This window comes from Dermacentor albipictus, unplaced genomic scaffold (assembly GCF_038994185.2).
Source record: "Dermacentor albipictus isolate Rhodes 1998 colony unplaced genomic scaffold, USDA_Dalb.pri_finalv2 scaffold_14, whole genome shotgun sequence".
NCBI classification, from domain to species: domain Eukaryota; kingdom Metazoa; phylum Arthropoda; class Arachnida; order Ixodida; family Ixodidae; genus Dermacentor; species Dermacentor albipictus.
Genome location: NW_027225568.1, coordinates 6,949,809 through 6,968,641, shown reverse-complemented (window position 1 = coordinate 6,968,641; position 18,833 = coordinate 6,949,809). Strand labels below are relative to the sequence as shown.

Here is an 18,833-nt window from a genome sequence, read left to right as displayed (position 1 = left end):
AAGTCAGCGCCACCTAACGTTACGCTCTGGGTTTGAGTTAAGCGTCCTGCGCGCATGCGCGGCAGAAACAGAGGCATGCCTGCTCATCGCTTCCTTGTCCAGCCACCGCCTTGAGAGTTCGTTCCGTGCCGCCAGGAACGCGCTGCCTGAAATTGTGACGCTGTGATGGCGGCCAGGGCGTCGCCATGCCGCCGTGTTTCACGAGTGTAACGAGACGGCCAGGCAAGCAAGCGCGAGTGGTAGCAGATCACCGCGCATTTCTGCACAGGCACCACTCGCCGCGGCTATAATGTTTTTCGGCATGTATCTGCACTGCGTATTCAGCTAAGGGCGACAGCCGAGGAAAATAGGCGACGAAAATAGCCACCAAACAACCATATAGGCCCAATTCTCGCACTCTTAGCCTGGTCTGCGCCTGAAACGCGCGATCGCCCGCTATCACTTGAACGTGCTTCAGAAACGCGCGATCACCCGATATCACTTGCACTTGCTTGCCTGGCCGCCCCGTGATTCGCGCGAAACGCGTTGGTTTTCCGGCCGCTGTTACATATCATTCAGCGCGGCCCTGGCGGAGTGAAGCGCAAGCACTGAGGCCGAGAACCCACGAGCAGGCAACGCTTTATTGTGGCCGCGCATGCGCGCGGGAAGCATATCTCAAACCCAGAGCGTAACGTTAGGTGGCGCTGACTTGCTCCGCAGAGCACCGTCGCCGCGCTCTAGACAAGGCTGCTCACCACTGTACACCAAAAGGATTGGCAGTATTCCTTTCAAGATCAGTTCAAGCGTAAGTACTTTTTTGTTGTTGTTGTTAATACAGGCCCTCACAAAGAATTTTGCTTTGTATGCTAGGGCAGTTGACAACAGGCCTGACAGCGAACATAATATTAGGAGGCGCTCAGGCCAATCACAAAAAGTTGTTCTGAACAATAAAGCATCTGTGAATTTGTTTCTGGACTTATGGGGAAGTGGTGAGATGGGCGAGCCGTAAGATGTCAGTGGTGGAAATGATGTGATGATCCCACTCCTCTTGTCAGGTTAAACGACAAAGATTCGTACGTCGTCTTGGCCATTCGCCACTCACCTTCGCTAATATTATATCCAACTTCAGGATTGTTGGGAATGTGCTCTTACAAGCAGATCCATCGCATGTGCTTTCGGTGAATAGGGGTCCTATATTGTTTCGTTCGTCAGGTCGGCCTGCAAACACCGATTCGCCTGCGCCACCACCATAATCAGTTAATCCAGAACGGTGCGTGATGACAATGAAACACAATTGAGCGAAAAACAACAATTGCGACGCAAGAGCTTTGAATGTTATCAAATATACACATGTTTAAGCCAAGCAGTAAGCAAAATAAGGCCGGGTGAGGCACCTGCATCAAAGCGCGCAGCCTAAAGGGCCAAACTACATCTCACCGCAGGGGTCACTGCCTACAAGTTTTAAAGAAACACTGAAAACATAACAGCAGTGCAGCAGGCTAATTGTGAAAGTGGAGGTACGCTGAATGTAGTGATTTTTCGCGCCATTCAGCGATTGGATCTGGCACCACTAAGCTTAAAAAAATATGTTTCTTACGCAGGATTCCTAGGCCGTTTCCTGTCCTGGCGTCCCTTCGTCCCCCTGAGCCGACTCTCTTTCGGCGTCTACCTGGTGCACATGCCGCTCCTGATCACTGGATACGCACTTACCAGGGAGAGGGTCTACTACTCTATCCTCGGAGTGGTGAGCATGCATCATATCCCATGGCGTAGACGGATTGCAGACACTTCGCCGCTAGAAGGAAACTGCAGAACCGAAAGGACACGCAATTTACGAGCAGAATCAATGGTTAACAAAACGAGGGCCCAAATAACGTAACGATACTATTTTACTCGTATTCCTTTTTTGGCTCTACATCAGCGGTCTGAGCGGCACTCCGCCTACATTATGGTAGGCTGAGTGCTGCTCAGGCCACTGATGAAGAGCAATAAAGAATAGGAGTGGAATATAGTCAGTAATATCCCAGCCAAGATGCATGCAGCCTATGTGAGCAGGAGCCCACGGTATTTAGGAAGCTGCCTAACGTATTCATGTGCGGCCCAACACCGAGCACGGCGAATACGGTTGAAAGCGACTATAAAGCGAAGGGCTGATCGATATTCTGCTTAGTCTTCGGGCCATTTGTGCCAAACAGAACCTGCAATGACCAATTTTCACTCTTGTAAATGGCCTACTAATGGGCAGAGTTTGTAAACAGGGATAAGGTGCCTCAGACAGGCTGGCCAACGTTTCGATAGGAGGACCTATCTTCGTCAAAGGCGGCCTCGTCATCTACGGCGTGTTAGTTTTAAGGGGTTAGTGCAGTGACGTCACGTGCGGGTGTTGTCGCTGGCTGCTGCTTTTAAAGAGAGAGATTACCAGAGGAAACAAGCGCTGTCGTCCGACGTCTGTGAGCTTCATTCTCAAGACGAGGGGACAAGAGCGTGAGAGCGCGGGGAGAAAAGGAAAGAAATAGAAGGAGAAAAAAAAGATAGACAGAAAGAGGGGGGGGAGAGTGAAAGTTTTAAGAAATACGGGGGCTTGGGAGCGTGTTGGGGATGCGAAAGGTTAGGAGAGGTATTCAGGGGGAGTCGTTGGCGGCATGTTTTTGAGGCATTAGAACGGCTGGTAAAGCGGTCAGTATGCGAGTAACACTAAAGACAAGAAAAAAGAGAAAACCCAGACACACACACACACACACACACAAAAAACATGAGTTGAAAGCGACTTGAGTAGCAGAGTAGCAATACGTCGAGGAATGCTGAAATAGTTAAGATGGCGATGAGGAGTCTGCGGTGCAATGTATGGGGTGACTGAAAGGCAGCGGTATGGTTATTCAAGGGGCACTGCCCCACGCGCTCAACGAAGGTGTCGTTACGGCGGTATCCTCAAATGGCGATACTCTGGGTTTAGGCGCCGGAAAAGGCATATTGACTTCGGAATGTGCTGCCGAAGGGGTTTCAAGAAAAAAAATAGATAAAAAAATTGGAGGACGCTTAAGCTTCTCCTTCAAAAGTGGAACGCGAGTTCCACTTTTGGAACGCGAGTTCCACGTTTCCAATTTTTTCCTGCCTACTACTCAATTTAATGTACACTTTCAGGTTTTTACGTCTATACCAACTGTACGATCCCCTTCATCCATGTACACTTGCCCCCGCCCGCTTCTGCGTGCGTCACCCTCTTGTTTGTTATACCAGTTTCGGGGCCCTACTCCCCCTCTCCCTTCCCTTCCTCCCCCCTTTTTTCATCTATTTTTTTTCTTGAAACCCCTTCGGCAACACATTCCGAAGTCAATATGCCTTTTCCAGCGCCTCATCCCAGAGTATCGCCATTTCTGGATACCGCCGTAACGACACCTACGTTGAGCGCGTGGGGCAGTGTCCCTTGAAAGACCATGCCGTTGCCTTTCAGTCACCCCATACATTGCACCGCAGACTCCTCGTCGCCATCTTAACTATTTCAAAATTACTCGACGTATTGCTACTCTACTACTCAAGTCGCTTTGAACTCATGTTTTGTGTGTGTGTGTGTGTGTGTGTCTGGGATTTCGCTTTTTTTGTCTTTTGTGTTACTCGCGTACTGTCCGCTTGACCGGCTGTTCTAATGCCTCAAAAGATGCCGCCAACGACTCCCCCTGAATAACTCCTAACCTTTCGCTTCGCCAACACGCTCCCAAGCCCCCGTACTTCTTAAAACTTTCACTCTCCCCCCCCCCTCTTTCTGTCTGTCTTGGTGCCGCCCTGGCTTCCCCCACCCTCTTTTTTCCATTTTTCCCCTTTTTTTCTGCTTCTATTTCTTTCCTTTTCTCCCCGCGCTCTCACGCTCTTGTCCCCTCGTCTTGAGAATGAAGCTCACAGACGTCGGACGACAGCGCTTGTTTCCTCTGGTAATCTCTCTCTTTAAAACCAGCCGCCAGCGACAACACCCGCACGTTACGTCACTGCACTAACCCTTTAAAGCTAACATGCCGAGGATGACGAGGCCGCCTTTGACGAAGATAGGTCCTGCTATCGAAACGTTGGCCAGCCTTTCTGAGGCACCTTAACCCTGTATACAAACTTTATACCACAGTGTGCTATTCCATCTGTCAGCCCCTTTCTTGATTTTGGACTACTTATGGGCAGGTAATAGCCGGATAAATCAGGGGAACTGAGGGTCTCCATTTAGTTTCAATAACCAAGAATTTAAGGAAGCAGAAATTTAAAGGGACCCTCAAACAATTTTAACGATCTTGTACAATTGTACTAAGTCATTAGGTTAGGCCGTTTTGATCGTTGTGTGACACTTCTAAGTGCTCCACATAAAGCGCGTAATTTATTACAGGGTTTTGGAAATGTGCTTTGCTATCGATCGCAGCGGCGCCGCTTCCCTTAGTTTTAAGCCGCCCTCTCCCAATTGACGCAGCTAGCCCAATCGATGTCAGTTGGGCGAGCTATGCGATTGGCTGCCCAGTGTGCACCATCAATCATTTTTCAATTTGATTGTGAACAAATGTTGTTCGCAATAGATGGAATATTGGTGAAGTTGTTTCTATAAAACAGTGCCAGAAAGAGTATACACCACGATCACTTATCACTAGACTGGAGCACTTCCGACACACACCAAGTGCTGTCTGCTTGTGTTGCTGCATTCTGCGTGTTCACGTGAGCTATGCGGTCAGTGTTGGCCTCGATATTTCTTTTCGCGAGCACCATGTATCGCCGTTGCTGCCTTGTGGGTTTCAAATATACCGATCGGCAATATGTCAAGCTGCGACATTGTGTTCCTCTGCAAGGCAGCAGGCAAGCGGAGTGGCTACAGATTAATTTTTAGACCCACTCTTCTGCTTTGCCTCTGCAGGTCAGTGAGCATGCATTGCAATTGGTCCCCTTAGTTACTAAGCAACGAAATATCATCAGCGAATCGCAAGTTACTAAGGTATTCTCCATTAACTCTTATCCCCAATCGTTCCCAATCCAGGTCTCTGAATACCCCCTGTAAACCCGCTGTGAATAGCATTGGAGAGATCGTATCTCCGTGCCTGACGCCTTTCTTTATTGGGATTTCTTTACTTTCTTTATGGAGGACAACGGTGGCTGTGGAGCCCCTATAGATATCTTCCAGTATTTTTACATACAGCTCGTCTGCACCCTGATTACGTAATGCCTCCATGACTGCTAAGGTTTCGACAGAATCAAACGCTTTCTCGTAATCAATGAAAGCTATATATAACGGCTGGTTATAATCCGCACATTTCTCGATCGCCTGATTGATAGTGTGAATATGGTCTATCTTTGAGTAGCCTTTACGGAAACCTGCCTGGTCCTTTGGTTGACAGAAGTCTAAGGTGTTCCTGATTCTATTTGCGATTACCCTACTACATACTTTGTAGGCAACGGACAGTAAGCTGATCGGTCTATAGTTTTTCAAGTCTTTGGCAACCCTTCCTTATGGATTAGGATTATGTTAGCGTTCTTCCGAGATTCCGATACGCTCGAAGTCATGAGGCATTGGGTATACAGGGTGGCGAGTTTTTCTAGAACAATCTGCCCACCATCCTTCAACAAATCTGCTGTTACCTGATCCTCCCCAGCTGCATCGCATCAGGCTATCGTTATCCGATTGGTGCCAGCTTCCATGCGTTTGTAGGTGTCACTTGGCGCCAGAGGATTACTACCACTGTAAAGAGTTTTACTGTGTCCAGTATTTGTGTGAACGCAAGCGCAATTGGAGTGGGCGTTTAACCAGTTGAGCTGAGGTGCGAACGGGAATTTCCTGCATGGTGCAGCCACCTGGTGGCACAGACCTCAACCAGACAAATGCAGAGCGCATAAATATAGCAGTAACCAAGTGCGTGCTACTTTGCTGCTGGTGTAAATTTTCTGCAGAAGCATAATCATGAATACGTCCTCTTTTTAAATATTTAAAATGTTTTACATATGGCTGCAGCATTAGTAGCAGTGTGTTTGGCTGGTTAGGCTCCGCACCACCAAGTGGATGCACCGTGCAGACCACTCAAGCCACTTAGGTTTACGTTAAAGCCCCTACGTCACAGCGATAGGAATAAGGACGTGCTTTAGTTTACGCCTCTACCTATCCGTCCCAACGCCCAGCTTTCCTGCTTTTACAGGAATACCGGACAAACTCGGCACTGCGGCAGAACGCTCGCTTGAACTGAGTTCTTTAGCGCGAATATGACTGGACACACGACAAACGGGACACATACGGTGCTGTGCTGTGTGTGTTCTTGTGTGCAGTCTTATTCCCGCTAGCGAACAAAGGTGAAGATGCCATGCCAACAAGCCCACATTGTTTTTCTAGAGAATGCTTGCAACACATGCTGTTTGGATAGCACTCGCGCAACATCGATAGCCAGGCGTCTAACGAAAAGTTTGAAGAGGCTTCGCGCGCTACCTCCAAGACAACCGCAAGTAGATAACATGACGTCATTTCATGACGCAGATCCAGTGAAGGCAGAGCGTCGCCCCGATCACTCGGTGAACAAGTTGAGGAGAAACCGCATCGGTAGGGTGGAAGGTAACTTGTATTTCTTCGTAGCTCTCTTAATATGACACGCTTCACTTAAATTATGGCACTAACGTTTTATTGTAGCTGTATCCTACAAAATTACGGGTCTACAAAATTACTCCGAATGGTTTCAGGGACCCTTAAAGTGAAGAATAGCATACAGGAACCTGTCCTTATATTGAAATGTAGAAACTGCAATGAAAAATTAAATTTAAAGTGAAAAAAGGCAAGTTTTTGCCACTGCAAACTGAACCCAGAACTTCCACATGACGCATGCGACACTCTATCCGTTTATAACAAAATATGACTTATACCATTAATACATCATCATCATCATCAGCAGCAGCAGCAGCATATGTTATCAATTAACCCTGTCCTGCGCTCACCGAGTCCAACTAGCAGCGGCCAATTTCCTAATTTCATCGCACCGCCTGGTCTTCTGCCTTCCTCTCCTGCGTTTCCCTTCTCTTGGTACCCATTCTGTAACCCTAATTGTCCAATGGTTATTTAACTTGCGCGTTACATGAGCTGCCCAGGGCCATTTTTTTCTCTTATGCCAATTACAATATCGGCTATACCACTTTCTCTCTGATCCAAACCGCTCTCTTTCTGTCTCTCAAGGTTATGCCTAGCATTCTTTGTTGCAGCACTTTTTGTGCGGTCCCTAACTTGTTCTCCAGATTCTCTGTCAGTCTCCAAGTCACTGCCCCAAATGTCAGCACCGGTAAAGTGCGCTCATTGGGCACCTTCCTTTTCAATGATAATGATAAGCTTCCAGTCAGGCGCTGACAAAGTCTGCCATATGCGATCAGAACCATTTTTATTCTATGAATTTCCTTCTCATGATCAGGGTTCCCTGTGATTCTTTGACCTAGGTAAACGTACTCCTTCACAGACTCTACAGGCTGACAGGCGATCTTGAACTCTTGTTCCCTTGTCCGGTTATTCATCATTATCTTTGTCTTCTGCATATTAATCCTCAAGCGCACTCTTACACTATCTTTGTTAAGGTCCTCAATCACTTGTTGTAACATGTCTGCAGTGTTATTGAATAGAACGATGTTATTCGGAAAACCGTAGGTTGCTCAGGTGTTCACCATCGAGCCTTACTCCTAAACCTTCCCATTTGAATAGTTTGAATATTTCAACAAAGCAAGCAGTTGGTATCAATGGAGAGGATCTGTGTCCTTGCCTGACCCATTTATTTATAGGTATCTTCTTATATATCTTGCGGAGAATATCCGTAGGAGTCGAATCTTTGTAGATATTTTACAGGATACTTACGTGATTGGTCTGTATTCCTTGATTGACGTAATGCCTCCATGAATGCTGGTATCTCTACTGAATCAAATGCGTTTTGTCAATCTATAAAGGCCATATATAGAGGCTGATTGTACTCTGCGGATTCTCGATTACCTAATTGATAACATAGATGTGATCCATTGTAGGGTCTCCCTTCCTGAAACTTGCCTGTTCCCTTGGTTGAGTAAAGTCCAGCGTTGCCCTTATTTTACTGGACATTATCTTGGTAAATATTTTATATAATATTGGGAGTAAACTAATTGGCCTATAATTTTTAAGTTCTTTAACGTCTCCCTTTTTGTGGATTAGTATAATGCTTGCGTTCTTCCAGTTTTCTGGGACGTTTGCGGTCGATAGACATTTCGTATAAAGAAGTGCCAGTTTTCCAAGTAATATGTCTCCTGCATCTTCGATTATATCGACTGTTATTCCATCTTCACCTGCCGCTCTGCCACGTTTCATGTCTTGCAAGCTCCTTCCGACGTCATCGTTAGATATAGGAGGACTTTCCGTATCCTGTTCATTACTGTTTCGAATGGAATTATCCTGAGTCCTCTGGATACTGTATTGGTCAGTATACAATTCTTCCGCTGCTTTCACGATACCTTTGAGATTGCTGATGATCTTACCCTGCTTATCTTTCAGTGCATACACCTTGGTTTGTCCTATGCCAAGTTTCCTTCTTACTGATTTCAGGCTGCGTCCATTTCATACGGATTTTTCAGTCTTTCTCACGTTATAATTTCGAATATTACTTATTTTCTCCTAGTTGTTCAGTTTTGGCAGCTCCGGGAATTCTATCTTATCTCTTCAGTTGTACACTTTCATTTTTTGTCGTTTCTTTATTAGGTCCTTTGCTACTTGGGAGAACTTGCCTACTGGTTGGCTTGGTGCATTGCCTCCCACTTCGATTGCTGCATCTGAAGCCAGCCTATTTATGGTTCTATTCATTACCTCTATGTCATCGGCACCTCTCTGTTCTAAGGCTGTATGTTTTTTTGCAAGCACCGGCCCTAATTTGTCTGCTTTCACCCTCACTGCCTCTAAGTTGACCTGTTTCTTCTTGACCAATTTTACTCTTCCGCACCTCAAACTGAGGTGAATCCTAGCCCCACTATCGTATGATCACTGCACGTTACCCTACCTAGTACTTGTACATCCTGCACTATGCTGGGATCGGCAGAAAATATAAATCGCGTAAATGCGATTGGTCAAAATGAATCTGGGAGCCCTAAAATACAGCGATCGTCGTAACCCTCTGTGCCGTTAGGGGACGTTGTATCCCGCAATTTCTGTATGCTCGTTGTTTAATGAGAACAAAATGTCGTTTTACGTGTGCAGAAAAGTGGTACCACATACCTTCTCTCTACACCCACTGAGATGCGCTCTCAATAAAAAGACCGACTCCCTCGTTTTGCTCCGCGCTATCCGCAGGCGTCCAACGCACTGAGCCTCTTTGTGTGGAGGTGCATATTGAGCTTCTGCCTGTTCCTGGTGTGCGAGTTGCCGACCAGCATATACGAGAAAACGCTGTTTGTACCGGGCCGAGTGAAGCGCGACTCGGAGAACAAGGACAGTGGCCACAAGACGAGGAGGACCGTGATCACATACATCTGTCCACGCCTAGTGGTAACCCAGGACCAGACGACGCAGGCCAGCACAATCCATCTGGACCAATGGTGCCACTTATAGACTCCTTTTGTCAGAAGCAAAGAAATTTCGCCACCTTACTTTGTTTTTGCGGAGGTGTGTAGTGCCAGCGCGCAAATCGTTAAGGACTTCCTCGCGAATGCCTTAAATCGTGCAAGAGGCATTTGGCAACGTGAAGGTGCGTTAAATGAACACCAAATCGTGGAAGAGCACAGCGTTCTGAAGGTGGAACCATCCTCCTTAGAGAAAAGGCTGTGAAATAATGAATTAAGAACTGAGGACAAGTTGCCTGGTGGCTCGAAACGGCACCCGTCTGCGAGCCACTGGTGGTCAGACAAGAAGCAGGCGCATCGTTGTCGCTGGCATGGCCGCTGGACAGCTGATGCCGAACCGGCCGCATTTGCACATCTCGGGTGGGCATAGAAGTTGAAGCCGTGGGTGCACTGAGATTGACGAACGGCGCTAATCCATGCATGGAAAACGTGACGCGACGAAGCAATGGACGGTGCAGGAACCGTGCGTACTGCTACTGCTTCTCGCATATTTGTGCAGCTGTCAGGCGCATTAGCCAGAGTGTGCGACAACATATGTGGTCACTACACTGCGCAAATTTCCTATCGAAGCTGTTCATTCCTCCTGAGCGTTCCCTATGCAAAGAACCCATCCGGTCCATCGCATAGCATTACTTCGGCATGCATTCTGACAAATGCGTTGTGGTGATCAAGTTTCGCTATGCATTATTATTTATAGCTTTTGCGGGAACAAAAACCGATGCGGGAGAGGCGCGACTTGTTGAGTTCCAAATCCAATGTTGGCAAATCAGCTGACATAGCGATTGGGTATTCTTACACAGGGTACCTTTGGCACAATAACCGAAATAACGATGTCCCGTTTTACAGTTCCATTTCACTCCAGTAACTCATTTGAATATAGCATTAATGGTGCCCGGTTTGCCCATTGACCCCCATCACCAGACCTCATAATTTTTTGCAGTGAGGCTCACGGCTGTGATGCTCGGACACATGTTGTCCATGAACTCTTTTTTTTTTCTTTTGATTATTGATTAGGTTAAGGTGCATGATCGCCAGCAATTTCGGCTGGTAGTGCAATGATCTCAGCCGGCAGGTCCAAGGCGGGTGGACAAGTAATGTTTTCGCAATTAAACAGCCGGGATAAATATTTGGATTTGCGGTGAAGACATTGTGGCGGCTTTATGTCGCGGTATTAAGACTTGCACAACCACAGCCCGCTTGGCTGTGGTCGAGCAAGCCACAATGACCCTCAGTGATAACTGTTTCTGTTGGGAAAAATAATTATGCCTATAGGAGAGAACGCAGATTGTATCTGTTACATACATTAGCCCTAAATGTGGTTCAATATAGGCATTCGAAGATACCATCACCGAATAAAAACACTACAGCTTCTCTTCTCCTTCATTTAACGAAAAGCGACGAAACTCTCTGTAGAAACCTTCAAGTCAACGTTCTCCACACATCGAGAAAAAAATAGCTAGAACGAACAATATTTACTGTATGCAAAGCTGACGTCGACGCATCCGGACGAAGCACTATACTATGGTCGGTAGGAATAATATATTAAATTTATACCATGGAGGTGAGCATGGAATGTTGGCACTCCCTAGTTCTTGCGCATCGTTGAACGTTACCAGTCTTCTATGTAAATATGGTTTTGTTCTTTATATGCTTTAGGAAGTGTTGTGTGAAAACATCAATTATTATAGCACAATAAACCATTTTCTTGTCAATAGAAATGGCTATTTTATTCTTTTAACGGCAAGCCTGTGATGTGCAACGCCACTGTAATATAGTAATGATACAAGGACAAAAGGAGAATTCAATCAAACATCTGTATCACATAGCGCTTGAGAACTCCGAATACTATCGTTACACAGGTGACTTCGTTGTGAAGATTACGCACTGTGCTGCCATGACTTGAGCAGGCTAAGCATGTTAAACAAGAGAAAACCTTTATTTAAAGGGCCCCAAATCAAGTCTGGCCATTTGGAGCTGACCAGCGCAGAGCATACATTGCGCGATAACAATCGTGTCTGCAAAGTATGACATCGCTGCGCGCCGTGCAAAGATATGAAATTTCAAGCCAAATGCCGTTTTTCATTCTCGCGGCCGCCGCGTTCCAAGCCGGGCGGTGACGTAGTCGTGCCCCTGCGCAACGTAGTCGTGTCCGTAGTGTGATGTCGCTCGTGGTGACACAGTACTTCGTGAATTATTCAAGACATCTGTTATCTGTGCGATGTGTTGCTTGAATTGACGAATTGACGTTTAGAGAAATAACACGCACAAACGGAATGTGTGTGTGTTTTTTGCTTTACTTCGCACCGAAGCAAGAGAGCTGTACTTCCGCTCCGTCTGCTTGATCCCACGGTCGTGCGCTCACGTGCGTAGGTACTGAAACTATGCCATTTTCTACCGTGTTGCAGCGCGTGATCATGCTCTGCAATCCGCTTGTTCTGCCTGAGTTTTCGTTGCCTGAGCAACGCCGTCGGCGGAAGTGTGTAGCCCCGAAAAAAGAAGTGAGGAGGAAAAACTTCAAGGCGGGGCCTGTGACGTATGCGTCACGCGATCCTCGAGGTCCTGTTTGGGGAACGCAGGGAAGGAATTTTGCTTGCGGAGGCTAGACGGGGCGAGTGGAGAGAGCATCTTCCTTGGCAGTGGAGCCCGCCTTCTGAAATCATGGGTTCGCGGCACTCAAATATTCCTATCTCAGCTATTAATGAGCCGATTTGACTAATTTTGTTGGCGGAAGCTCCCTAGAGGACACGTAACTACTTCCAGCGTATAAATAAAATTCGCTATGGGGCCTGGTGAAGGGGCCTTTAACAAGAATTCAAGATTACCTTCATGATACGCGCCGTTATTTTTCTTTCTTTCTTTGTGCAGACGTAAACTCAAGGAATGTGAGACTGGAGCCAACCGTTTTGCATCGAGGTAGATGGTATGGTCGGAGGCGAAGCACATGAGCAGCGCAATTTAGAACTCCAGATTGTTGAATGCCGCTGTCGCTTCGCTTGGCATGAAAATTTTTGGTTTCTTTAAATGCTGTTCGTGACTGTTACATTCGCTGACATTTGTGGTCTTTTCACCTTTGGACACTTTAAATACGTCAGTCGTCAGCTTCATTTGCATCAGCTTGGCGCCGTCAACTGCGACGTATTCGTCGGCCATCGCGCCCACCGCTCTGTTACAACAACCAGCGGCTGAATGGAGCGATTCCTGGAGCATTGCAGCAGCACAGTAACACTCGTGACATAATCACGCCCTTGAAATGCTTCACTGCTGTTAACGCTAGCACAGAGCGCAGCGAGAATGAAGCGATCGTACACCTTTCTTTTCAATGCATATGACAGATTAGAATTCAGTCGGGACATGAATCCTTACTTATACAGGCCATTTAGGAGTAGAAGCGTTTGACTATATGCGGTGAGCAAGGACCCATTGTCCAGGTCCTTTCTGCTGCGTAGCCTTGGCGACTGAGCAGATGGAAAGGCTGTGCATGTTCAGATGGGAAAACTACGCTTCTGACGTTTCCTAGATAGATGGCGGTTACTTATCGCGCGATGTTTAGACCAGCCAGTCTATACTGCAAAAGTGTGCTATGTTTTCACATGCACGCTGACACTACGGAACGCATGCACGTTACCGTTTGCCTCACTCTTTGGTATGGAAGAAGGGAAACTGAGGAGCCTCATCTTTGTTGGTCACAATCATACGAAGTCAAGAATTATTCCACGGAAAGCACAGAGGAAATTACTTGCTTTTCTGTTCGCGCAAATGGGAGCCGATCCAACCAACGTTATTCGCACCACGCGTGCGGTGCAGTACTGCGGCACCAGTTTCTCATAAAATTTCTTCGGCATCTGTTTCTGTGTGCTAGAACTAGCCCTGGAAGCGATAGTCAGAGCCGCTACTAACGGGCATGTTGGCTGATTGCGAATTACTGGATTGTCGTTTCATATTTTAGACTCAACAAATGCTGCGCAATTAGTGACATAAAAGAGAGACAACAATGTAATTTTTTAGCACTGCGGTGGCACCGCACCTATCAGTTGCCAACTGCAAGGTCGGAAGTTCAACTCCTGGTTTAGATGGCCGTACTGTGACAACAGTATAGTGGAGAACTGCCCTTATACGGAAATTTGCATATATGTTAAACGCGGAAAGTGCGTCATACGCACACAAAAACTGAAAAGACAATTGGCGCTTTAATTTTTCTTGTAAGGAACACCGCGCCACTACACACGCTTCGCATCTGAAACATATGACAAGCGAAGGAACACTTTCTTTCAGGTTTACGTTAGCATTTTAACCTCGGTATTCTGAACGGATCCTCGACTCGAAGGCCTTCCTTCACTGCACGGACTTGAACATAGTGCCTCCCCACGAATAAAGAGGCTACAATTTTCAGGAATTGCCGTGGATAATCATGAAGCGCAGTGACCCCTTCCGTCGAGGGGTGGTGATGCTATCTAAAATCAGACATAATGTCGGTGTAGGAAGTTGATCAAAGTTCGGTAGGCCGGTTGACTTCAAGAACTCATGGTAAAACAACAAACGAGACAATGCAGGCCTGTTTGAAACTCAGGGAAATGCAAAGCAAAATTAGTTTGGAATAAAGACTCAAGAATATGGATGAAAATAAACGGGCGGCTAAAGTTAACAAATATCTGTACCTCAAAGCGGGGACACAGAATTGAGGAAGAAGCCAAGAAAGTTGACAATCAGGTACAGGGTAATTGAAAGTGCAGAAAGACAACCAGTAGTCGTCAAAAAGTAAGTGAGAGAAACAGAGGGAGTAAATTGGATGTAAACGATGGAAACAAAGACCGAAAGTGTACAATAATTGCAAAAACTAAATTACGAGAAATAAAATTGACGAGAAGCTCAGGGATGTAAAGAAGACGAAAGCATTAGCCGGTCAGCAGTTGAAACAAACAAAAGACATTTAGAGTGCTGGTGGGAAAAATAAAACATGGAAGAAATTGATAGTACCGGATTTGTTACAGGAAAAGGTGACATTACAAGGCTGATGTTGAGATTTTAAGGAAAAGATAAAACTATAAAGAGACCTAGACATCAGGTTAGATTGATAAATGTCAATACAATAAGTGATTAGCTGAAACAGGCAAGGTGGCTATTTATCGCCGCCCTATTTGGAAGGGGACGCCAATAAACCACCATTCATAGTGAAAGTAGATAGCATTAAAAAAACTGACACGGGTAAGACATTCTGCAAAAAAAAAATAAAGAAACAGAGCTTGGTGGGGCAAGCCACCGCCCCTTTTCAAAGGGGACGCCCACAGCATGCATGCATCCATTGATCCATCCGTATAGTCGTAGTGGAGTATTGAGTGAGGGAACGTTCTAGAGCAGAGGGGTGAGTCCTCAACATTATACCTGGATCCTTTACTGTGTAGTCTTGAACAGCTTTCATGCACATTTCAGACGGAAAGGTCTGCGAGGGCTTAGCTGCCCTGATAGGCCGCTGTGCGCTCTCAGAAAACTGCTCGGTGCAGCTGTGGTGAAAGCCAAGATGGCCGTAGCAGCCTTATTAAAGGCGTTGTCTGCATGTTTTGTCGCAGATAGACAGCTGTACGCACGGAAAAATCCCATACGTGCAAGGATCGAGCTCCCATTTCAATTAACTACTGCAATATTCTTTACAGTGGGAAGAGCAAGCAAAAGTGCTACCTTTCACTCCTATATGTTTCCTAAAGAAGAAGTGCAGGCCTACATCAAAAGGCGTGTCTCTCAACTCCTACAAGAAGAGCTTCACTTCCAGAAGCAGTGAAATCATTACCGTTTGCGTGGGCTGTCCTGCGGTACGTCCAAGAAACCATGATTATCCATCCGACCTAATAAATATGCAGTAGAACACTGTCGATATGGCTTTTAAGGGACCACACAATAAAGAATGTACGATCCGACAAAAAAAAAAAACATCCGCTCACCGTATTGACCGCGCTACTGATGAAACATAGAGGTACTCTCACAAAAAGCCTAATTTGAGGCTTTTAGAATGCCAAGTACCCGCTCACTAAAGCTCCATCTCGCTTGGATCGTACTAAATGTTAAAAACTCCTTATCTGGTGCTTGTGTGAAATCTTGATAACCTTTAAATCTTTAAACCGTTTTTCAAGCACTCGAAACCCTTTTTCAGTTTCTGCGCAGCCTTGCATATCGAAATGCGCAAGGTATCGAAGGTCACGACCGGCGTCCGTGAAGGTTGGCCATAGTGCAACCCCACGTGCCTTCATCCGCCTCTTCCTGGCTTCAGGTTTCGTGAGGAGTGTTCTGATCGGCGACCGGCGATGATCTCAAGTAATGCCAATGCTAATGCTAATGAACGTTAACAAGGGCTTGCAAAATGAAAGATGAAAAAAAAAGCATCCTACACCCTGCGGAGCATGCCCATGTGCGCTACTATTTCTAATTTTTTGCCTTTGTTTTAAACAGGTGCAGCAAACAAATAAAAAAGGGACGCCTCGCTTTTTTGTTCTTGTTGACATGATTTCCTTCAAATGTAATAATAATGTATGCAAACAAGGAATCGTTAACATATCTTCGCCCTTTGATTTGCTACCGCTTCTTTGTCACTACATGTTCCTCTTGTAATGAAGAAAGGAAGATCGTGACATCCCGATCATCATCAAGAGCGGAGGGCACGAGATCGGCGGTCGAATACCACCATCTTGTTCTCCCGACCTACTGTTCCGAGCTACCGGCTGTTTGTTGGACTCGTCCAATAAACCTCGCTACTTTTGGTGGGGGTGCTGGGTACGCCCATCGCCCGCACCCTGGAACTCCGATCCCGTACGTCGCAGTCGACCATGCAAGCTGACGCTGCCCAACCGCTGCCATCTCTCCCGGCCGCCGTTTGCCCCGGCCCGGTTCGCCAGCGAGACCCTCCGGCATTTTCGGGTACGGAAGAGCAGGACGTCGAGGACTGGCTGTCGGCCTACGAAAAAGTTAGGGGACCCAACAAGCGGGATGACGCTGCTAAGCTGAGCACCGCGAACTTTTACCTGGCTGGCGTGGAGAAGCTCTGGTATGCGAACCACGAATCGGAATTTGAGAACTTGCCCGCTTTTAAGGAGGCAATATCTGCCGTTTTCAGTCGCCCTGGCACGCGAATGTTACGCGCCGAGCAACGGCTGCGCACATGGGCACAGGAACCAAACGAAAATTTTACCGCCTATATTGAGGACATAATCGATCTCTGCAGGTGCGCCGATGCTTCAATGAGCGAAAGTGCCAAAATACAGCATATTATGAGGGGTGTCCATGACGATGTCTTTCAAATGCTTCTTGCGAAGTCTCCTGGCACAGCGTCTGAAGTGGTAAGTCTGTGCCACAGCTATGACGAATTGAGAAGGCAGCGGGCTCTCACCCGACGTTCATCTCACACGTAATGTCAACCACTCGCTGCACTGGACATCGTGCCTGACCAGTCATACCTTCTCGCACAAATGAAATAATTTGTGCGTGAGGAGGTGGCCCGTCAGTTGTTTCTCCTGCCGTTTGCTAAGCGTCAGGAGCTGCCACAACAGCAGCAACTGCAGCGACCAATCCCGTTGGCTTCCGTGCTTCGGCACGTCATCCAAGAGCACATTTCCGAGGCCATGCCGGTGCCCATTCAGCAGCAACCTGTCGCCGCGCCTCTTAGTTACGCTGAGGTAGTAAAGCGGCAGCAGCTTCAATAGCCCTCACCGTCCCATGGTGTGTCGTATGCTGCAGCCCCGATTCAGCCATCCGTGACATGGGCTGCTCCTATCACTGCAAATCCCTGGCGAACGCGCGACAACCGGCCGATCTGTTTTGCATGCGGTGGCCCTGGTCATATCGCCCGATTCTGCAGCCGTCGCGCGCCAGGATACTCAGACGCCCTTTCGCAGAACTACATGGATCGTCCCCGCTCTCGTTATGAAATTCCGGGTCCCCAAACAAGCACGCCTTCACGTGACTATCCGCAACCCACGTCTCGTCGCTCACCTTCACCCCGTCGCCGATCCTTGTCGCCCATGCGTCGTCGACCAGCCCCTGAAAATGAGGGAAACTAGCCCCCGCAGTTCGTGAGACAAGAACTGCGCTGTCGAAATGCTCAAGTCTTTGAGCTTTCCCGTCGAATATTGTCGACGTTTTTGTAGAAGGCACCCGTGCATATGCTCTTGTCGATACCGGTGCTGCCGCTTCTGTTATAGACGCCACACTTTGCCGCAATCTTCGGAAGGTGACCATGCCTCTTGAGATGATGCCCTTACGTACAGCGAATGGAGACCCTGTTCGGCCTATAGCTGCCTGCACTGCTCGACTTAGTATCGCTAAAGAGCACTACATAGTTGAGTTTATCTTCCTTTCATCCTGCTCGCACGGCATCATACTTGGCTGGGACTTTTTATCGTATAATCACGCCGTTATTGATTGTGCCAGATCTGAACTAGAGCTCTTCCCGTTGTGTGACCAGTCCTACAACCCTGCTCATCAAGCCGCACACAAACTAGTCGTAACAGAAGACACAGAAATTCCGCTGACAGCAGCTGTTTTGCTCCCCGTGTTCTGCAACAGCATATGTGATGAAGCTGCATTCTTTGAACCATCACGCCTCCTTCTAAGTCGGAAGCCACTTCTGCTTTATTCGACCCTCTCTATTTGGAATGGAACAAGCGCTCTCTGCCTCACAAATCCTCTTCCGTATCCCATCCAAGTGCTTAAAGGTGAATCCCTTCGATGCGTGCAACCCATTGGTATCGGCCAAATTTTTTCCATGCTGCAAGATTCAGCTCGATGCGACCTCGACGTCGTCAGTCCTCCTGATTCTGAATCCTTCTGATGTACCAGCTGCCGACCTATTCGATTCGTTGATCGCAGACGGACTGTAACCATTTTAACGCTCTTCTCTTCTCCAGCTGCGCTACCAGTTCCGCGACTCTTTCGATGTTGCCCAACGTGCCCTTGGCCGAACTTCTACCATTGTTCACTACATCGACACCGGCTCCAACTCGCCAGTGCGACAACTCCTTTACCATGTTTCCACCGCAGAACGTCAAGTTATTACCGACCAGGTTGACGATATGCTTAAACGCGACGTTATTCGCCCTTCCCAAAGTCCGTGGGCATCACCTGTGGTTCTCGTAAAAAAAAGGATGGATCAATTCGCTTCTGCGTGGATTAGCGGCGCCTAAACAAGGTCACTCGAAAAGACGTGTACCCGTTACCCAGAATTGTCAATGCCTTTGATAGCCTACAAGGTGCCGAGTTTTTTTCATCGTTATATTTGCGTTCCGGGTATTGGCAGGTGCCTTTAGCAGAGGCCGACCATT

At 47.3% G+C, this 18,833-nt stretch overlaps 1 protein-coding gene across 8 annotated transcripts in view; it reads left to right on the top strand.

Moving 5' to 3' along the window:
• The window catches only part of LOC139051711 (nose resistant to fluoxetine protein 6-like), a 98,827-nt gene that overhangs the window by 52,799 nt on the left and 27,195 nt on the right, over positions 1 to 18,833 (top strand). For 3 of the 8 annotated variants that reach the window (XM_070528688.1, XM_070528690.1, XM_070528689.1), the window contains exons 12-13: positions 1,581 to 1,723; positions 9,263 to 11,249. In XM_070528688.1, the coding sequence (XP_070384789.1) occupies positions 1,581 to 1,723; positions 9,263 to 9,520 (401 nt within the window). In that variant the 3' untranslated portion in view covers positions 9,521 to 11,249. Of the gene's footprint in view, positions 1 to 1,580; positions 1,724 to 6,460; positions 6,536 to 9,262; positions 11,250 to 12,396; positions 12,533 to 18,833 lie in introns of those variants that run through there. The other 5 variants (XR_011509509.1, XR_011509508.1, XR_011509511.1 and 2 more) reach the window with 5 other exon arrangements.